The sequence below is a fragment of the Scomber scombrus genome, chromosome 20 (genome assembly GCF_963691925.1).
Source record: "Scomber scombrus chromosome 20, fScoSco1.1, whole genome shotgun sequence".
Lineage (NCBI taxonomy): Eukaryota > Metazoa > Chordata > Actinopteri > Scombriformes > Scombridae > Scomber > Scomber scombrus.
In genome coordinates, this window is record NC_084989.1 from 14,877,507 (window position 1) to 14,895,628 (window position 18,122).

The 18,122-nt window shown below is 41.3% G+C and overlaps 1 protein-coding gene across 2 annotated transcripts in view; it reads left to right on the forward strand.

The window, feature by feature from the left end:
* The first annotated feature begins 394 nt into the window (after positions 1–394).
* Positions 395–18,122, forward strand: part of nck1b (NCK adaptor protein 1b) — a 28,440-nt gene continuing 10,712 nt past the window's right edge. The window contains exons 1-3 of one of the 2 annotated variants that reach the window (XM_062441098.1): positions 395–642; positions 13,018–13,070; positions 13,465–13,705. In XM_062441098.1, the coding sequence (XP_062297082.1) occupies positions 13,480–13,705 (226 nt within the window). In that variant the 5' untranslated portion in view covers positions 395–642; positions 13,018–13,070; positions 13,465–13,479. Of the gene's footprint in view, positions 643–13,017; positions 13,071–13,464; positions 13,706–16,703; positions 16,867–18,122 lie in introns of those variants that run through there. The other variant, XM_062441099.1, reaches the window with a different exon arrangement.

Consider the following 18,122-nt stretch of genomic DNA (forward strand, 5'->3'; position numbering starts at 1 on the left):
AAAGTAACATGAGAGAGCCATTCAAAAATTGCAGTCCAGAAGTTGTATAGCCTAGTGTAGGGCAAAACCAAAAACAGATGTGCAAGTGACCTCTCAGCAGAGCAACATTTGTCATATTCACAGAGGAAACAGTTTTATTTTTGAGTTTTTGAGCCTATACATTTCCTTGTACTGGATTAACCTGTAACAAGTGTTAATAGAGCAACAATGCACCTGGGACATTGCCTCTTCCCAGGACTCTACTGGTGTCCCTTGAGTCAAACCACTGGCCCAGGCTTCAGCAAACTGCAGTGTATGATTGACTTACAACACGTCCAATCACAAGAGAGCTGATTCCAAGGCAGCCAATCGCGTGAGAGGGGCGGGACCTGGAGTCAGGTCTGAACAGCTTGTGTAGCTGCTGCTTAGCGAGCCTAGCTGTGCTGCTGAGCAATGACATGCTTTGATATAGAAATGCTATTCCAACGGGGCACACAGTGTCTCATCAGCTAGGCTAGCTCCTTGGAGTGGGGGGAAAATAGCTGGCTGCTTGCTAGGAATCTGGATATCACTTGTGTGTATTAACTCCCAGTTTGTGTGACGCTTCCACAAGTGAAATACATCCTTAAAGGGGGGTAAGAAAAGGTGGCTATCAGCAAGCAGGTAAGACGTGGTAATGACTGAGCAGGGTATGAATCTGTGCTCCCACTGACGGGAAAAGCTACAGGCTAGCTCCGGCTATCTTTGAATTCACCGTGTAACGTTATAAGTCACGTCGGCTAATAGCTAACTGTTAACCCAGACACACAACAAAAACACATCTGTCGCTTTGCCAACATGGCAAACATACGGTTACCCTGCTGGCTAAACGACTAGTTTAATCTGTATCGTGGTGTTTGTTAAAATTAAAAAGCAATTAGTGAATATTCCTAGCCAGGTTAGCCAAGTTAGGTGGCGTGACACGCTGTCAAGCTTTAAGTTAAAAATCATAAGAGATCGGTTAAAACTGTGTTCTACAAGCTAAATCATGTGGCTGATTTTCTTTTTCTTTCTGCAGTGCATCATGTTAACATTGCTTTTTGTCTTGAGATTGTATAAATGGAGAAGACGCCTAAACGGTAGCGACAATACACGGTTTGCAACGCTAAATGGGCAGCACCTTCTAATTCACTGCGTCCCAATTTGTCTTTATTATATTTAACCCTAACCATGTTTTTTCTATGTGTAACTAAAGCTCAAGTTGAAGTTGTTGCACTGATGTGACCCAGCCTGGTCATGGTCACGGTGGAGGAATTCCCTAACATTAACTTAGGGGTCCCATTACTTGTGTTAAAGCAACACTAGTGAATCGACATAAATGGTTATTGTGGTCAGTCTATCACCATGGCCTTTTTTTGTTGATGCGTTGAAATCAGGTTTTGCCAATTTGTAACAAAAAGTCCATAATAGGTGATGTCTGATCAACAGCTTGAATCCCCCCTAAAATATTCAGTTTTTCAGTGATGGAGATGCTGGAACCAGATAATGATTGGTGTGTTGTTACCTAATAAATGACTTAAACAATCTATTGCTTATCAAAACAAATTAGTTGCGGAGTAACTTTCTGTCAGTCAATTAGCTTATGGACTAATTGATTCATCTCTAATTGGAATAGAGAAACAAACAACCTTCATACCAAGAGGAAAATATCTGGCAACTCGTATCTACCTCTTGAAGACCCGTAGTAAGTAAGCTAATGTACTGTGTAAGTGAGACCAGTTTTGTTTTTGAGGGCAAGATTTTGGATAATTTCTCCCTCTGTTTATCTCTTGACATTGTTTCTACCGTACACAACCAAAGCCAGACTAAATGTCATGCTCCAGTAGCACAATGGGCGATAAGGCTGTGTATTTTTTGGCAAGCTCTTGTGGCTTTTATTTGTGTGGTCCACGCCAAAAACTTGTTCAGCAGTACTGTTTGAAACAATCAACAGATTATTTTATCTCACTGTTATTAATTTGAAGATATATGGTTAGTTGGATCTGAATAATTTTTCAGGAGGGGGCTGTAGTAGCTTGTGTGTCTTTCCAAACACCAAAGGGAAGAGATGGGGGTGGGTGTGTGGCTGGTGGTGTGGGGGTCTTTTGCAGCTGCTGTTATAGTGTAGTTTCTGTAATTATTGTCACACTGACAGACCTCTTCACAGTCTCTCATTAAGGTTTTCAGGGAGGTGAGAGGGGGTGTGGGACATTTGGTCTGCTGTCGTTCTGTTCTTAGTGGGAGTTGGAGGGAGGATAGCTCGCTGGGAGAAAGACGGCGGAGAACAACACACCAGCTTGATTTTCTTGGAGTCTTAGTCTCTTCCGCTGAGCATTAAAGTCCAGTTTTATGAAAATTGCCATTAAGAGCCATGTGGAGATGACCCACTCTCATCAGCTGCCAGTTCCTGATTTAACTCACTCTCACTTAATTTAAGATGAGAACTCTCACTGGACTGAAGCTTTCACTCTCCAGCTATGCATGTAGACACTGCAGTGATACATGCATAGCTTCATCTATGTCCTCCTTTCGATTCACATGCCCTCTAACACCAACCAGTCTTTCCCTGTTTGATTGTTATGACAGTATAATCTTATGGCTATGGAGTGATGGGCTCTTTCTCTGTAAGATCTTGCCCCTGCCTCCTGCCCAGAGCCGCCCGGTTATGTGCTACCAGTGGCCTCCAGCAGCCAAATCTGTCTCCGCAGCCTAGGGGGAAAATACCAACTGTGCATTTTCATGATAGCCAAAAAAACTAATGTGGCTGAAAATTTCCATGGTCAAATGACAGACTCTGGAATCTAGTCTGTTTAAGTGGCTTTAAGGGCTCTATTGAAGTTAAGAAACGGGGGGATTTTCTTTTTTTTCTCAATCGTGTCTCTTCTCTGTTATCTCACTAATCTCAGTTATTGCACAAGCTATCTTCCATTTCCTCATTTTCTTCTATGATTGTAATTTCTTTAAAAAAAAAAAAAAAAACGGAAATGTTTTCCTGTGACTGCCCATGCATGTCGGCTGGTTTGAAAAGTCAATAACAAAGATACTTTCTAAACCAAGATCACCAGCTGAAAAAAGGAACTTAGCTGTTTGTTAAAGCATCGAGGGGGAGAATTAACGACAGGTGCACTTTTTAAAAATTTTATTTTGACATTATCAGAAGTTAATGCACCTGAAAAACATTGTTAATACACACTATGCACACTAAGCCAACCACTGCTCTGTTAATGATGTAAACATGTTTCTCCCCACTTCTGCAATATGTCACTGTAGAGACCATATGTGGTCAAGATATCCTCTTATCATTTCTCATTCGGAGTGATTTAACTTCCTCATTTTTGGGAAAAGAAGTTAGAGCTTTCATAGGTGTTTTTCTTTATTAGTTCATAATGGTTCGGGGGTTTTCTTTTGGTTGCTTTTTGCAGAGTGAAAAGGAGGATGTGTGAACTAGAAAAACCTCAGCTGTTAGTGTGATGACAGCTTTGTGTATCCATGACAAAAAAATCAATATAGTTAAAATGTGTTCTTAGAAACTAAATGAGGACTATTTAAAGACAGGAAGCTTTTCACTGTGATGCACTGAAGCTGTGCTCAGTCTGCCCACCTATAAATATCTCATGTGAATTTGTTGAACCAACAGTATGTTTAGCCTCCAGATCTTCTTCACTTATAGTGTTAACACCGAGCTCACCAAACGAGACAACAAATATTCTTTTAGCACTGGCTTCAGTGATTATGACGTTGGTTTGTCGTTGGTTTTAAGGCTGTTTTTATCAATATGCTTTTATTTTGTGAGTACATATAAGAATACATCCTTTCTTATATTGTGCTGTTGTGTATGTGTGTTAATCTATCTTTTATTATTACTTGTTTTGGTTTTTTTTGTCATCGTTTTGTTTCTATGGTTGTTTTCATTCATTTCATAAAGTGGCCTTGGGTGTCTTGAAAGGCACTTTGAAATACATTTTATAATAATAATAATAATAATAATAGTAATAATGATGACATCTGCCCTCCAAATGTGTGTTCAGTGTAAGGAGAGTTTCAGAGGTAATTTATGTAAAGTTAGTACCCTGGAAGTTTAGGGTAAATACCCCACGACGGTCAAGCAATCAATTCTGTGCTATTGACGCAGAGCAAATTGTTGCCTCACTTTATGTTTAACAACACTTCAAGATTACTTCTATGGAACTAACCAACTCACGTCAGCCTCTGATCCCTTGCCACTCTTCTTGTAGTGGTTTTGTGTGGAAACTGTATGACATATGGCATAATATGTGGAAACATCTGAGTACCTCTGAAGAATAGGAGTAGCTCAGCTGTCCTGTGTGTAATCTTCAAGTGGTTCATCTTATAGCTGTTTTATTGGACAAACTGTAGTGTTGAGAAATAATATAGACTTTGCATATTAAAACAAATTTCACAGTGTTTAGATACTTTTGGGAAATGGGGGCCAGAACTGTAAGGTGTTACCTGTGGCTCTACTTAGCTTTTTTATGTGTAGAACTTTTATGTATTATGATTATAGCATCTTTAACCCTTACATACTGTTCATATTTTGACTCATAATTAGTATTTACACCATTTCACATTTATAAATTCCCCATGAGTCATTAATAATGTTTGATCAATCCTTAATGAAGCTGTCAGAGAGTGAACAACAGTGTATTCTGTTTATTTATGGAAAAAATACGCTCATAAAGATGAATAATACAATGATTTTTAAAATGTTTTTTTAATGAACACAGCTCTTAAATGTAAAAATTGGTTAAATTTGATCCTGAACAGTATGTAAGGGTTAAAATAATATCAGTAAGACAGAAACACGTGACTATCCCAGTTAAAATGTGTGTAGTCTCATCATATCCTACCCATTAATCTCAGTGTCGGGTCCTTATTAAAAGGTAAACAGCACACATCGCCATCTGTAAGTGTCTTTTTGGACGCTCACACAGGGGTGTCAAAGTTGTCAGTTTTCTAACTACACACGGTGGCTTTAAGTAAAAGGACACGAGAACATAAATTATGCTCTGAAAACAGTATTGTAAAAGAGCTCACAGTTTCATCCAAACAGTCCTCCCAGTGTGTGTGTAAAATGTGTGTAGGCCGTCTCAGTCGGGCAGCACAGAGGTGAGGCTTTCTGAGGAAAACTCTCCCTTCTATCAAACATCTTGTTGATCTTTGTTGATGTGTGTGGACCCCAGATTTTTGTGGCATCAACGTGCGATCTGGAATGCCTCCTTCTCCCGAGACACACAAGTCCCAACACGTGGCTCTCCCAGACTATGGTCCCAAGTGGCTTGTTTAGTCCTATTGTGACAGCACCCTAGGGCTCACATTTGCCAGGATGTAGGAAGCCAATGTATTCATTTCAGCTCTCTGACACAGGCTGTCTGGGATTATTATCTTGCGGTTTACAAATGATCTGCTATTTTGACTGCAACAATGGCCTTTTCCAGGAGGCTGCAGTCGCAATGAGGACAAACAGCAGCGTGGCCAGATTTAGATTTTATTTGTATCGTCTCTTTTTACAGACTCCTTAATGCTACTGGTAGTTTTAAGTAGTCTGATAGCACACAAAGCGAAACCACAACAACTTTATTGTACTGTTACACTTGATGTTATGAATCCCTCTGCTTTGTAAACTCAGATTAGTCATAGGGGAAATCCCCTCGAGCCTTCAGAGTTGGTGAGGTATCCCGAAGGTTTATTTTGTTGTTGCCGCCTTGATCCCAGATTTCTTGATGTGGCTACCACCATTGGTCCTGGTAGCTGTGGGCAAATAGGCCACCCAGAACAACTACTACTACTACTGGCAACCCCAGCAACTAGCAGGGTGCGTATGCGGATGTGTAGGCTCTGCTAATGTAGTTGGGGTTTGAGGAAATGGATCCTGTCTTGAGATATTATGTTCTGGTTGGTGTCTGCTTACAGAGAGGATGCAAGTATGGTTGTTGCTTTGGGTCAGTTGTCGACCACATTAAACTCAATTACTGTAAAGACTGGAAGGTAATTATAAGTTGTGAGTCATACCTACATGAGAAAATAGTAATACAGTGGTTTTATTTCTATATTTAGTCAGTTCAACACCGCTTTGATTGTGTAATTTCCTGCGGTGTATGATAGCAGTGCTTTGATCAGGCTTTTTAGTGCTGATACTGATCACTGATTTGCTTTATTGCAACTAACTTGTTGGTAAGTTTTTTAGCAAGCACCCACATAAGAGCCCCTGAGAAAGCCCCACTCAGTGTTACGTATACATGAAGCTGATGTCACGACTCCAGAATATTGCTCTGTTATTTCCCCCCTTCTTGTTTGTTGTTTTATGCATTAGACATTTGTAAATCCACAGATTAAGATATTAGCCAAAATTGCATGTGTATCAGCTGCTGCTTCTTCTTCGTCATGTGGCATCTCATCCAGTTTTCCAGCCACACGAACAGCTGAACACGCTCGGGCTGTAGGTGCACCAAGTGAACTTCTTCACTAACACCATCTCAAGTCTTCGGGCTAGACAGTTACATCCAGCTTCACGCTTGCAAAGTGGCAAATATGCAGCCATAATAAACTGGGAAGTAAAAATGGGGAAGTGAAAATCAGTGTGAAACTGAGACATTGTTAATTTGCCTCGGCTATATTTGGACTATTTTCTTATCACATAATGAGCATCCCCTGATATGAATGGTTGCCCAATGCCAGTGCTAGTTTGATACCAAATATAAGACAAAGGAATGGACTGAGATTAAAGTTCAGCACAGGAGGTATTTGGTTGGATGAGCATCATAAACGTCGATTTTATCTTTTAAATAATATGTGCAGTAAGCCAGCACTGGAAATAGTAGTGTTTGTTTTGAGCGAGCCTTTCGATATGAAGTGGGTTTAAAAGATGGTGTAAAACTTATGGTTGTTGCTATGAGAGCAAATCTCTGGAAATTCTCAAAGGACATGAGCCGCGGTCTATTTTAGGATGCTCCAAACTGCCGAGGGTGATCCCAAGGGGTGGATAACCAACTGCTTTCACACAGTCATGAGTGTAGCCTATAACACTGGAGGCCCCTCTGTCCTTAATTAAGTTTTAATATGATAGTGGAAAAATACAGTTTTCTAACGTGTAAAGTGTTGTTTTTCTCCCAGCAGGACCGGCGTAAACATTTGAATCTGTCCCAAACTTGATCTTTCGTCTCTTCAAATGAGTTGACAAGCATCAACACAATGAAAAGATAAATTATTTGAACTCATCTGAACTTAGGGGTCAGGTCTGCGCTCTGTCAGATTGCATCACTTTCCCATCATCCGGTCACCCTTGTGTCCACACTTCCTGTCTCACAGCTGGACTGCCAAGTCTCCCATGACCCTTTGCTGCTATGCTGCTGTTTTGTTTTGAGAGAATCTGGGACAGCTGGGATGAGATGCAGTCTCATGGGTTTTTAGCTGCTGCGGTCCGATGTGAAAAGAGCACAAGCGTCAAGCGCGTATTAATTGTGTCTGTCACCGTCCCGCGCTGTCCGTTTTTTCTTTTTTTTTGTGAAGCAGACCTGCCCCGTGGCTAAAATGTAAGTTTTGGTGTAAGTCGGAGGAAGTGCAGCAGTGCCAGAGGGTCTGAGTGAGCAGCGAGCATACAGAGCACATTCCAGAAGGCAACAGAGCCCTGTGATTTTAGCAGGCTGTCACAGGGATTAGGTTACTCTGTCTGCCTCTGTGAGCTCATGCTGTTGCTGTCTCAGTGCCTCAGCAATCCAGCCCAGCAGTGGTACACTGTTCACTCCCGCTGAGAAGAGAGACAAGGATCTGTAGTTGTTCTCTTAGGCTTGCTTAGCTTACACAGTATCCAGTTGTTGTGACATCATTCATACAAAGAACCTCTCGTGTCACGTCTGTAAATAAAGTCAGGGCCATTCACTGAAATCCTTGTTGAATACTAATACAGTTCCAGTCCTTCTCACGTATATCTCTTATACAGTAACTCTATGAAGTGCATTACCACACAGGCCTCTGGGTGTGCTCTTTGACTGCGTGTCCACTTGTGTTTTTGGCTGGACCTCAAGCGCAGGGCCAGCCCTATAAACGCGAATGTCTGTCCCTGATTCAGTGATTCACTGGCTGAGTGATAAAGGTACACTATTGGTCGGCCGAACGCCGTGTGACAAAGCAATGAAGGTACACTATTGGTCGGCCACTTCCTGTATCGGTTTCAATTTAAAAGCTCTTGTTAAGCATTTCGTACACAGTCCAGCCATTTACTAGATTTTAGAATTTGTGGCTGCAGCTGTAGACTTGCAGGATGTGGTAAACTCATATCACTGTTGTTTCATAGTAAAATAACTTGCAAAGTTGCACTCTGCGTCTCTATTACAACACAGTTGTTGTGGTTTGTGGTTAGCATTGCCACTTAAACTTTTATCGACTATCTAACTAAACTCACTAAAATCGAACTAGAATATCATTTTTCTTTACTGTTTACTGTAAATATTGCAATAATAACAATGCTGGATTTGGGTTACAGTTGTATGCAAAAGTTTGGGCACCTCTTGACAAATGAAAACAAGTTTTAATTGAAAAGATGTAAACAGTCTTTTTAAGATATGGAACATAAAACACTATTTTCAGCAAACATTAATGCAAAGTTACTTTTTGAGTCAAAGTGAGCAAAAATGCAAAAGTTGGGGCACCCTAAGAGTTCTGAAGTCTCAGATACTTTTTTACAACATTTTAGACCTTAATCAGTTCATTATGACTGAGGCATGTCAAGAGTTATCATTATGAAATGTCACCTTGTGCCAACTTTGGCTCTTCAAACGTTGTGAAAACACTCAGCGACTGTGGTTTCCTCTAAGCAGCTGTGTAAGACTCTGAGAATGAAAGTTAATAATTCTCACAATGCAGGGGAAGTGTACAAGAAGATGGCAAAGCGTTGTCAGCTGGCAGTTTCTACAGTGTGAAATGTAATTAAGAGAGAATAACTATGGAGGTCAAGATGAGATCTTGAAGAGAAAGAAAACTCAGAAAGAACAGCTCGTATGCAGGTCAGACATGTAAATCAAAATTCCCATTTGACTGCAAAAAACCTGCAGAAAAGGTTAGCGGACGCTGAAGTGGAGATGAACTGTTCCACTGTGCTGCGATGCTTTCACAAACAAGACCTTTATGGAAGAGTCAGTAGTAGAAACCTTAGCTGTGTCCTCATCATAAATAAATGGTCTCCTGCTGATGGGAAGCAGTTGTGAGCAGTGTTGGCACTCTTGAGAACATGAGTGGATTACTGATAATAACACTGAATGACCCGTCACTGGCCCGCAACTGCTGTCATGGCAGCAGATAAGTTGAACCAACTTTATCAGCTTGGTATTTAGTAGTGAAGAGCGCTGTATGTTCGAATGACACAAATAGACCTGTCTCTTTTACAAACTTATTTCATTTTGCGAAGTGTATCAACACATAGAATTTACTCTTTTTTTGTTTCCTGTCAATTGATGGCTTTGTAGCATAGAGCTGTTTTTACAGGTGTCAAATACTGGATTGAAATAATTAGTCAGTCCATTTGTTTTCATAGCCAATCATTCTTAAATACAGTGATTTGCTATTTTTCTCTGTTTATATTATTGCCTAACTGAATATTTTTACGTGTTGGGGCTGTTGGTGAGGTACAACAAGTTATATGAAGTCATCATCTTGTGCTCTGGGAATTTTTATTTTTTTAATGATTTCACTTCTTTTTTGGGGGGGCTTTTTGTATGTATGTGTGTGTGTGTGTGTGTTAGTAGGTGGCAGACAGGCCAACAGGAAAAAGGGAGAGAGAGGGGAATTGAACCAGGGACGCTACCGTTAAGTGGCATGCGCTGTAACCACCCGGGTACCAGGGCACTCCATGATTTCACTTTTTTTTAAAAAAGTAAACAACTGATCAATCAATCAAAAATGTTATCTAGTTTTGAAGTTGCCTAATTCAGTATTCCCCTTTCATAGCGTTTGATGGGTGGGCTCCCTGTTTGACATGCTATCAGAGCTATAATGAAGTTAGCTGCTGTTAAAATAGCATTAATGTAAAGTGGTGAGACACTTGATCTTATTGTGAAGCAGCTACAAGAAATATGCATTCAGCTGCTGCTTTTTTTTGTTCAGAAATATCAACATATGGACTTTCTTTTGGTGCTTGACAGTCAGCAGATTACTTGTGTTGTGTATATATATATATTGCAGGGGAGGAGTGGTAGCCACAGTGAGCTGGGAAAACCCTGCAGTTACCACTGGCCATCAAATGTGACCACCTGTCTACCATTCCATGCAGTCTGCCCGCCCATTGTTGACAACCACAAAGCTTGTGCATACAGATCGTGTCATTGCTTTATGTCTGTTACCAGAGTTATTTTAAGATTTCTACCGGTTTTTTTTGTTAAAAATATATGTTACTCATTACAAAGTTCATTGGTGGTTTGACTGAGAGCAGTGTTTCATTACATCATTAGATATGTGACAGCCTCTTTCATGAAGCCTTTCCAAATCAGCAACTGTGTCTTTCATACCTGCCAAATTTCTGAAGAGTTCTCCCTCCCCGACATGCCTTTCTGAATAATAACAGAGCAGCATGAAAGATCAAGTGATAACTCCACACAGCAACTTTAACACATATTTCACACATGTCAAGAGTTCATAATAGTCAAAAGGGGATCATATTGCAAGTTGAGATGGACAGAAAGTGAGTTAATGGCCATACTTGTGTCTTAGGTCTGTTTTTGTCATCTCAGAACTAAAGAAAAAACCTTGCAGCAAAGAGGCTTCTCAAAATCAGATGCTAGCATGTTTAGCTAAAGTAAACGTATGAAAGTCATTCAAGTACTTGGAAATACTTGTTTAGTTAAAGTGAAGCCTGTTCTGATTATGTATCAGAAAGAAATAAGACAAATGGAAGATCTGGATCAGATATGTTAAATTATGCTTTTATTCAGTGTGTGCAGCAATGGTAGGTGATGGATTGGGGTACCTGTAAATTCTGCCAGGCAGCGGGGTAAACGGAGACCCTCTGTGGATGTGAATGTGACACCATTTGAGCAGTTTGACCTGTCTGACCTCATGTTTAGGGCTTTGTGGTGGCGAGTGGCCTTGGCTCAGTCTGCAGCTGAGCGATTAGCTCTGAGCATCTGTCGCCTAACTTTTTGATCCTCCCTCACATCTGCACCATCGTAATTCACTGCGGTGTTAATGTGCACTTAGTGCTCAGCCACCCTATACGTGGGGGGTCATGGCAGATAAAAGAAGTGAGATTGAGATGCAGTGTGCCGTCTGAAAATGGGAGATAGCTAGGAATGGATGGATTCATTGATGGTTCTGTCATGCACTGTTGGGGAGAAAAGTGAGGAATAAAATATAGTAAGGGAGGGGTGTTGTAAATGGAGAAGGAGCACATATACACACACTTGTCAGCCTCTTTGGCAGACAGTTATCGAGCCCAGCCCAGGGACTGGAGAGGTTGTTGCCTTTGTCTTGGTCAGAGAGGAGGCACTAGAGGCAAGTAAATCAGCTCTTTGTTTTTTTGTGCCGCTCCCTAACTTGTCTCCCAGTGTTCATTAATTTAATTAGAGATGGAGAAGGAACAGGCAATAACATGCCATGAGATAAAACCACATGTACATCCAAATGTTCTTTGGTAAACTAAGTCAACAACACCCCACATGGGGAAAAAAAAGCCCAGACCACAGGTGCTCCCCCCCACCAACCTTTAAACCTGCACATCTGTATATTACGCTTGTCATGGTCTTATCTGCCTGCTTCCAGTGAGGAGGGGGAAATGAGATTTGGCACTATTGTCTACTGTTTTGTTTTCTGAAATGAACATCTCCTCAACATCTTGAACTTCCACCAGAAAATGATGAAGAAAGTTCCACTTTGATTCATTTTATTATCTAGACTCCAACCACAGTCATACTGAAAGTTAACTTGGCTCCTTATGCTCATTATGTTTGCCTAAGATCAGGTTATGGGCCTATCTCAAGGCCAGCTGCAGCTGAAACTGAGACACTATTGCTTCAAATAAAAACCAAGAGCTCTCAATCAATGAGGTCAGTGTCTGGTCCCTTAAGTCAGTCAGGGGGGGGAAAGGTGAAACTCCATCCACTCCCATGACATCAGAGCAGTGAAGCACCCGCTTTAATAGTTCCTCCCTCCCTCAGCGTTAATCAAAGTATCTGCAGTATTAACCTCAGCATAGCTCTGCACTGCTGATGGCTGTATGGGTCATAAGACCAGCTGTTGTGAATGTGCTCATTGTTGAACATGGACAAGTTTTCATAGTGGATCACAGTCGTTCTGCATCACAGTTTTAAAATGCCTGGGGAACATCCAAGTCCTTGTGATGAGCAACACCGCAGATGATGAAACCCAGCTTCTAATATGGATCAAAAAACGCACAGCATTTGCATAGGCTGCACACTGAGGAATATTAATAGACCTGTGCTAAATTTAAAGTAATACCCTACATCATCAGTGTTCAGTGAGCTCTCTACTCGCTGACGCAGAGTGCCCCTCTTCTCTGCTTCCCTGTTACAGTAATCTTTGTCATCTTCCTGACTCCCTAGTTCATGTCTGATGCGTAACACAATAGACAATCGTTGGACGGATTCTGAGAGGAAATAATCATCTGTGTAAATTTCTGAAGAATGTGGATACTGATAGATTAGCTCTACACTCTCTGGCTGCTCCAAGTGTTGAAGCCTGAAAATAATAGTCATTTAAATCTGTTATTTCTTGAAGACAATTGATGGGGGGGGAATTGTGTCTGAAGAGACTAAACTGTGGAAATGGTAGCTGGCATTTATTCAGGTTTCTGGCCAAGCTGTAGTGTATTTGGATGAAGGGGTTCAGTTCATGTCAGTGATGTATGTAGCTAATGTGAACAGTGGCTCTGATGTGCACAGCAATTGTGACTCAAAAACAAAAAACTGCTTCTGAGCATGATGAAAAATATATTTGGGAAAATCTTCAGAAGACATCATTTGCAATTCTCTCACTTTGTTTCTCTTCTTTTTCTAGGTCAACAGTGAAGTATCAGAGCCCTTGAAGTTCTCAGCTTTGATGCAGTACAGGTACAGCTTCCTATTCCCCAACACTTTCTAAATTTACTTTAGGCGTGTCTCTTACTGAATCATGGTGTCTGGAGCAAACCACACAGGTGGAAGATAAAATGTGTATGAAGCCTGTCAGACAGAGAGGAAACAAATAGGACAGATATGTCAGTTCAGAAAGACATACTGTGAAGAAGAGGTGCCAAATAATTTTTTTAACTGACTTCTTAGTGATATTTATGTAATCAAATGCTTATAAATGTGTCTTTATTGCAAAAGAACAAGAAGATAACTGTCCTGTCTGTCCATAAAGGCATTCTTGGTTTTATTAGTTTAAATTGTCTGCTATGTAGTAATATACATTTTGTCCACTCTGACATCTGCTCTGCATCTTCTCCATCTCTGTTTCCACTAGTGCTCCGAGTGCAAGATGACGGAAGAGGTGATTGTCATCGCCAAGTTTGACTACATGGCCCAGCAGGACCAGGAGCTGGACATCAAGAAAAATGAGCGCCTCTGGCTCCTTGACGACTCCAAGTCCTGGTGGAGGGTTCGAAATGCCACCAACAAAACAGGCTTTGTGCCGTCCAACTATGTGGAGAGGAAAAACAGTGCCAGGAAAGCTTCTATTGTTAAGAATCTCAAAGACACACTTGGTAAAAATCTGTTATTTCACTTTCATTTCAGTTAATGAATTCAATATTTGATGGTTTAATAATCTTTGGTCACTTAGTTTGTTTACATTTAGGATCTCACAAGGTTCCAGCTAACCTGCATACATATTTGCACTCTAAACATTTCTATATTTTCAGTCACACCTAACATCTTTTGATGCTTTGTGTTTCATGCACAGTTGTTGTTGTTCAACCTAAACTAAGAGAACATCCTTTATCTAGGCCAGCTCTATCTCAGTTCGTTTTTGACCACAATGTTGTGGTGTCTTTTGTACTGTATAACAAGGAACCACAGAAAGATTGTCCCAGAGTGATGTCTGATTGGTTGAAACCCTGATAGCTGCTGTTTTCTCACAGTGCACTTGCACTGAAGCTTTAGTGTTTGATTGGAGCATCTATAGCGTAGCGTCTGATGAAACAAGGTGTTTTTCCATTTTCACTTGAAGGATTTTTCTCAGGTAAAACTAATCTAATTTTTTAAATGTTAAATACTGATGCAAATGAAGGTGATCTTGTTTTACAGTAGTGGCTCAATTTAAAAGTATATGTTGTGTTAACAAATCTAAATATCCAATCTCAAACAGAGGATTTCCTCCTGTACTTTATCACAACCGGAATAGATATAGCACAGGTGTCGTCTGCACTGTCAACACAACAATAATATTACGGGCACTGCCATTTGCCAAGGGCCTTGTACTGCCAGGAGCACTGAAAGCCAAATGTAACTGTGTATGCAAGCCAAGGTTACCATTTGCCTTAGCTTAATTCTACTTGATGACAGACATTCATGATATTTGGGATGCAAACTCTGACCACTGGCATCCAGTTTGGAACACAGCCATATGCCCTGGGATTAAATTTGGTGATTTGGTGATTTTTACCATTTAATAATTTTATCCATGTGTTTTTTCATGAAATGTGAAGGTATTGTGTTTAGGGTCTGATGCGTTTCATACTTTAATCTCTGATCTGTTCTGCTCTGCAAGGCATCATTCTCAAATAAGAGCATGAAAGGCTTGTCCTGTTTGCCGGTATGCTTCTGCCATGCTTGTTTTCCCACAGATCTCATTACATAACACCTTGTTAAAGGTTGCACACCAGCATTTACCACTGTATTAAAAGGAGACTTACACATGATATTGACAGTAAATGGTGTTGACCTTTTTAATATACAAGTATAGTCCATTTCTCCCAGGTTATTTTTTAGTTTTAAAGAAGTATTGCACGGATTTCTTATCAGAGAGGTAGCAGTTTGTCAAATATTACAGTTGTCAGTATATTGTAGTATTATCCAATGTATTATGTAGCCAGATTATTACACCTATGCCAGCAACTTGCGGTTTATGGACCTATCTGACAAATGCACATCAAACCACACTTATGAGACTGTGAAAAGAGGTAGCCTTATCTCCTTTTTCTCAACTTTGATGTGGTGACGATGCACTGGTGCGTAGGGTGACCTGCAAGGAACCCCAGGGCCCGAAGTGGCTTTTGTTTGCATAAAGTACTGAAAGTATGGAGGGGGGCGGGGTGTTCTAGGTGTAGCTAACCAAATGTGTGTCATCAAGCTATAACCATATCTCGCGCTGCAGTATTTGCAAAACATATATCTGTTGGACTCGTCTTCCTTTTAGCTGCACAGGGCTTTTTCTGAATGTGTGTGTGCGAGTGTTGGTGGGAGTGGAAACTGTTGACATTCAAGCTCTGAAATGCCCTGATGAAAAATGCTGTAACCGGAAGAAACCTCTTGAGGCTTTTTCTTTTAAAAAAAAAAAAAAAAAAAAAAAAAAAACCCCAGCTCATTCATTTTTTTCACTTTTAATCATGTCTTCAATTTAAGTTAACTGAGTTTAATTAACAAGACTTTCCCCATTTGTTATCGCTTTACTCAAGCATTTCAGTAGTTTAACTGCTGCACTGGAAGCCTGTCCAGTCCGTTTTGCCCTGAAGTGTATAGGGTTATTTTATGTCTGTCTGTTGTGTGTGTGTGTGTGTGTGTGTGTGTGTGTGTATGTGTGTGTGTGGTTGGGTGGGAGGGTGTCTGATCATGCACCACAGCAATGGAGCCTCCCAACAACTTTCCACCTGTCACTACATCCATTGATCAAATAACCTCAGGTGAACAGCTGCACAGATGACACACATAAACACACACAAACACGGCCTCAGGTCTCCCTCTCACACACACACAGCCAATAAAACATGAGCTAATTCAAAACATGAGCTAAAGTATACTGAGCGGCCCGTAAAACACTAATACAATCACAGAAAGCTTGTAAATACTTCACCTCCATGTTTACTATTTATGATCTAAAAGTAGATTAAGGACATTTTAACTTGGGGGATTGTGCGTGGTTATGTTTGTGGTGTGTGTGTGTATGTGGTGTGTGGGAGCAATAGGAAAATAAGCCTGATGACCACACTTTAATATGTAACGTGGAAGAAAAATCAATCTTTCTTTTCTTTTTTCTTTCCTTTTTTTAAACAAGCTTGTTGCTGGGTGTGGAGTGGTTTCATCGTCTGAAAGAATGCGTGAGGGTATGATCTGTCTGCAGAGGGCTGAGTGAGTGAGTGTGTGTGTGCGTCTGTTTCTGTGTTTGAGGATTCATGTTTCCTGGGTTTGTTGTAAAGTTATGAGTGCGTCTCTACAAACAACTGCAGTCATGTGACACTTAGCACTCACTGACTCACTCAGCCGTTGCAGCGTGCCCATAGATCCCCTCACAGTGTATCCGGCACCTTGTTACCAACACCAATCCGCCATTAAATGTTGATGAAATAGCCCTCTGACTTTCTCTACATCTCTGCTCTTTCATCTGCTTTTCTTTCTGTCTTTCTCTCAGTCTGAGCTTCAAACCCTCCCCTCCTCCCTGCTTCTTTCCCTCTCCATGAGGCCTCTGTGCTGTGCCTTCCAGAGCTGAACTGGAGGCCTCTCTAACCCACACTCTCATTGGTTCAGCCTGACCACATGGTCAAGGAGTGGGCCGCCCTGCTCTGCTATCCGCCCAGCTCTCTCTCTCTGGTTGTTCACATGGAATAACTCTACAGCTGCAGTGGGGAAGAGAGCAGGGGCCGTGAAAGAGACAGAGGGAGAGACGGCGAGCCCAAAATGGACATGGCTAACCTATTCAAACATTTCTTTCGTGAGTTTTCAACTTTCTTAGTCTTCTGTAGCAACTTAAAGTTGTTCTGATGTGTTTGTTGTTTCAGAAGTGGTGTGGAAATCTTGCGTCTGAACTTTGAGCAGTTTTTTTTTCTCTCTCTCTCTCTCTTTGGTCTTGCAGAAGCAGTTGTCAGATTTTTTTTTTTTTTTCATCTCTCGATAGATTTTTCACTTTGGTCATAAGGTGGTTTCAGGTTAGCCAGATGAATGTGTCATATTTAGGTGGAAAGTGATTTCTGTGCTAACATGTTGTGCTGGCAGAGTGAGAGAGCGGGTGTCTTAACAGCTTTTGAGGCTGTGTCTGTGTGAGTGGCTGCAAAGACTGGGTGGATATGCTTTTGAAAAGCCTTCTGCTGTGCCGAAGCCTGTAATTGCCTCAGCAATCCTTCTCTGTCTCTTTCTTTTAAACACACACACACACACACACACACACATATACACACACACAGTAATCCTACTCCATTTTTTTCTAGTATTTGTCCCAGTGAGTGGGCTGCAACTCAGTGGATTACATTATCATACTTGAAGACCTCTTCTCCACCCTGTTTGGGAATATCTCAAGACGTAGCCAAAGTCTGTTTTCTTTTATGCTACCCTCAGGGTGTGCTCACTCATTCTGGGAGGGTCCCCCCCTACACCCCCACCCAACCACCCGCCAGTCATGAGCTACAGTTGAAGGGACGTGGGGTGCTCATGTAGAACACTGTAGTCATTGTGCTGAGAGAGGAGGAAGGGGTCTCTGCTGATTGATGGGACCCGGACTCCCATCTCCTACACCTCGCTCGGTTATCAGAGAAATGTCATTACCCCGGCAGCTCCGTGCGCCATGGATACTTTACAGCTACACCGACACACTTTTTCACAAGGTCCTGGCACACACCCACTCTGTAATCTCACCTTGTAACTGTTGAGTGGTATCTCCTGTCTCTGTCTATCTTCCCTACGTGTGTGTGTGTGTGTGTGTGTGTGTGTGTGTGTGTGTGTGTGTGTGTGTGTGTGTGTGTGTGTGTGTGTGTGTGTGTGTGTGTGTGTGTGTGTGTGTGTGTGTGTGTGTGTGTGTGTGTGTGTGTGTGTGTGTGTTGTGTGTGTGTGTGTGTGTGTGTGTGTGTGTGTGTGTGTGTGTGTGTCCACTGACTTGCCTGAAGACAGATTGTAGTCTAAGGAGTGTGGGATGAGAAAATACCAAAATAAAAAGAGATGAGCTAACAAACCTTCTTACTTGTGTAAACTGAGAGC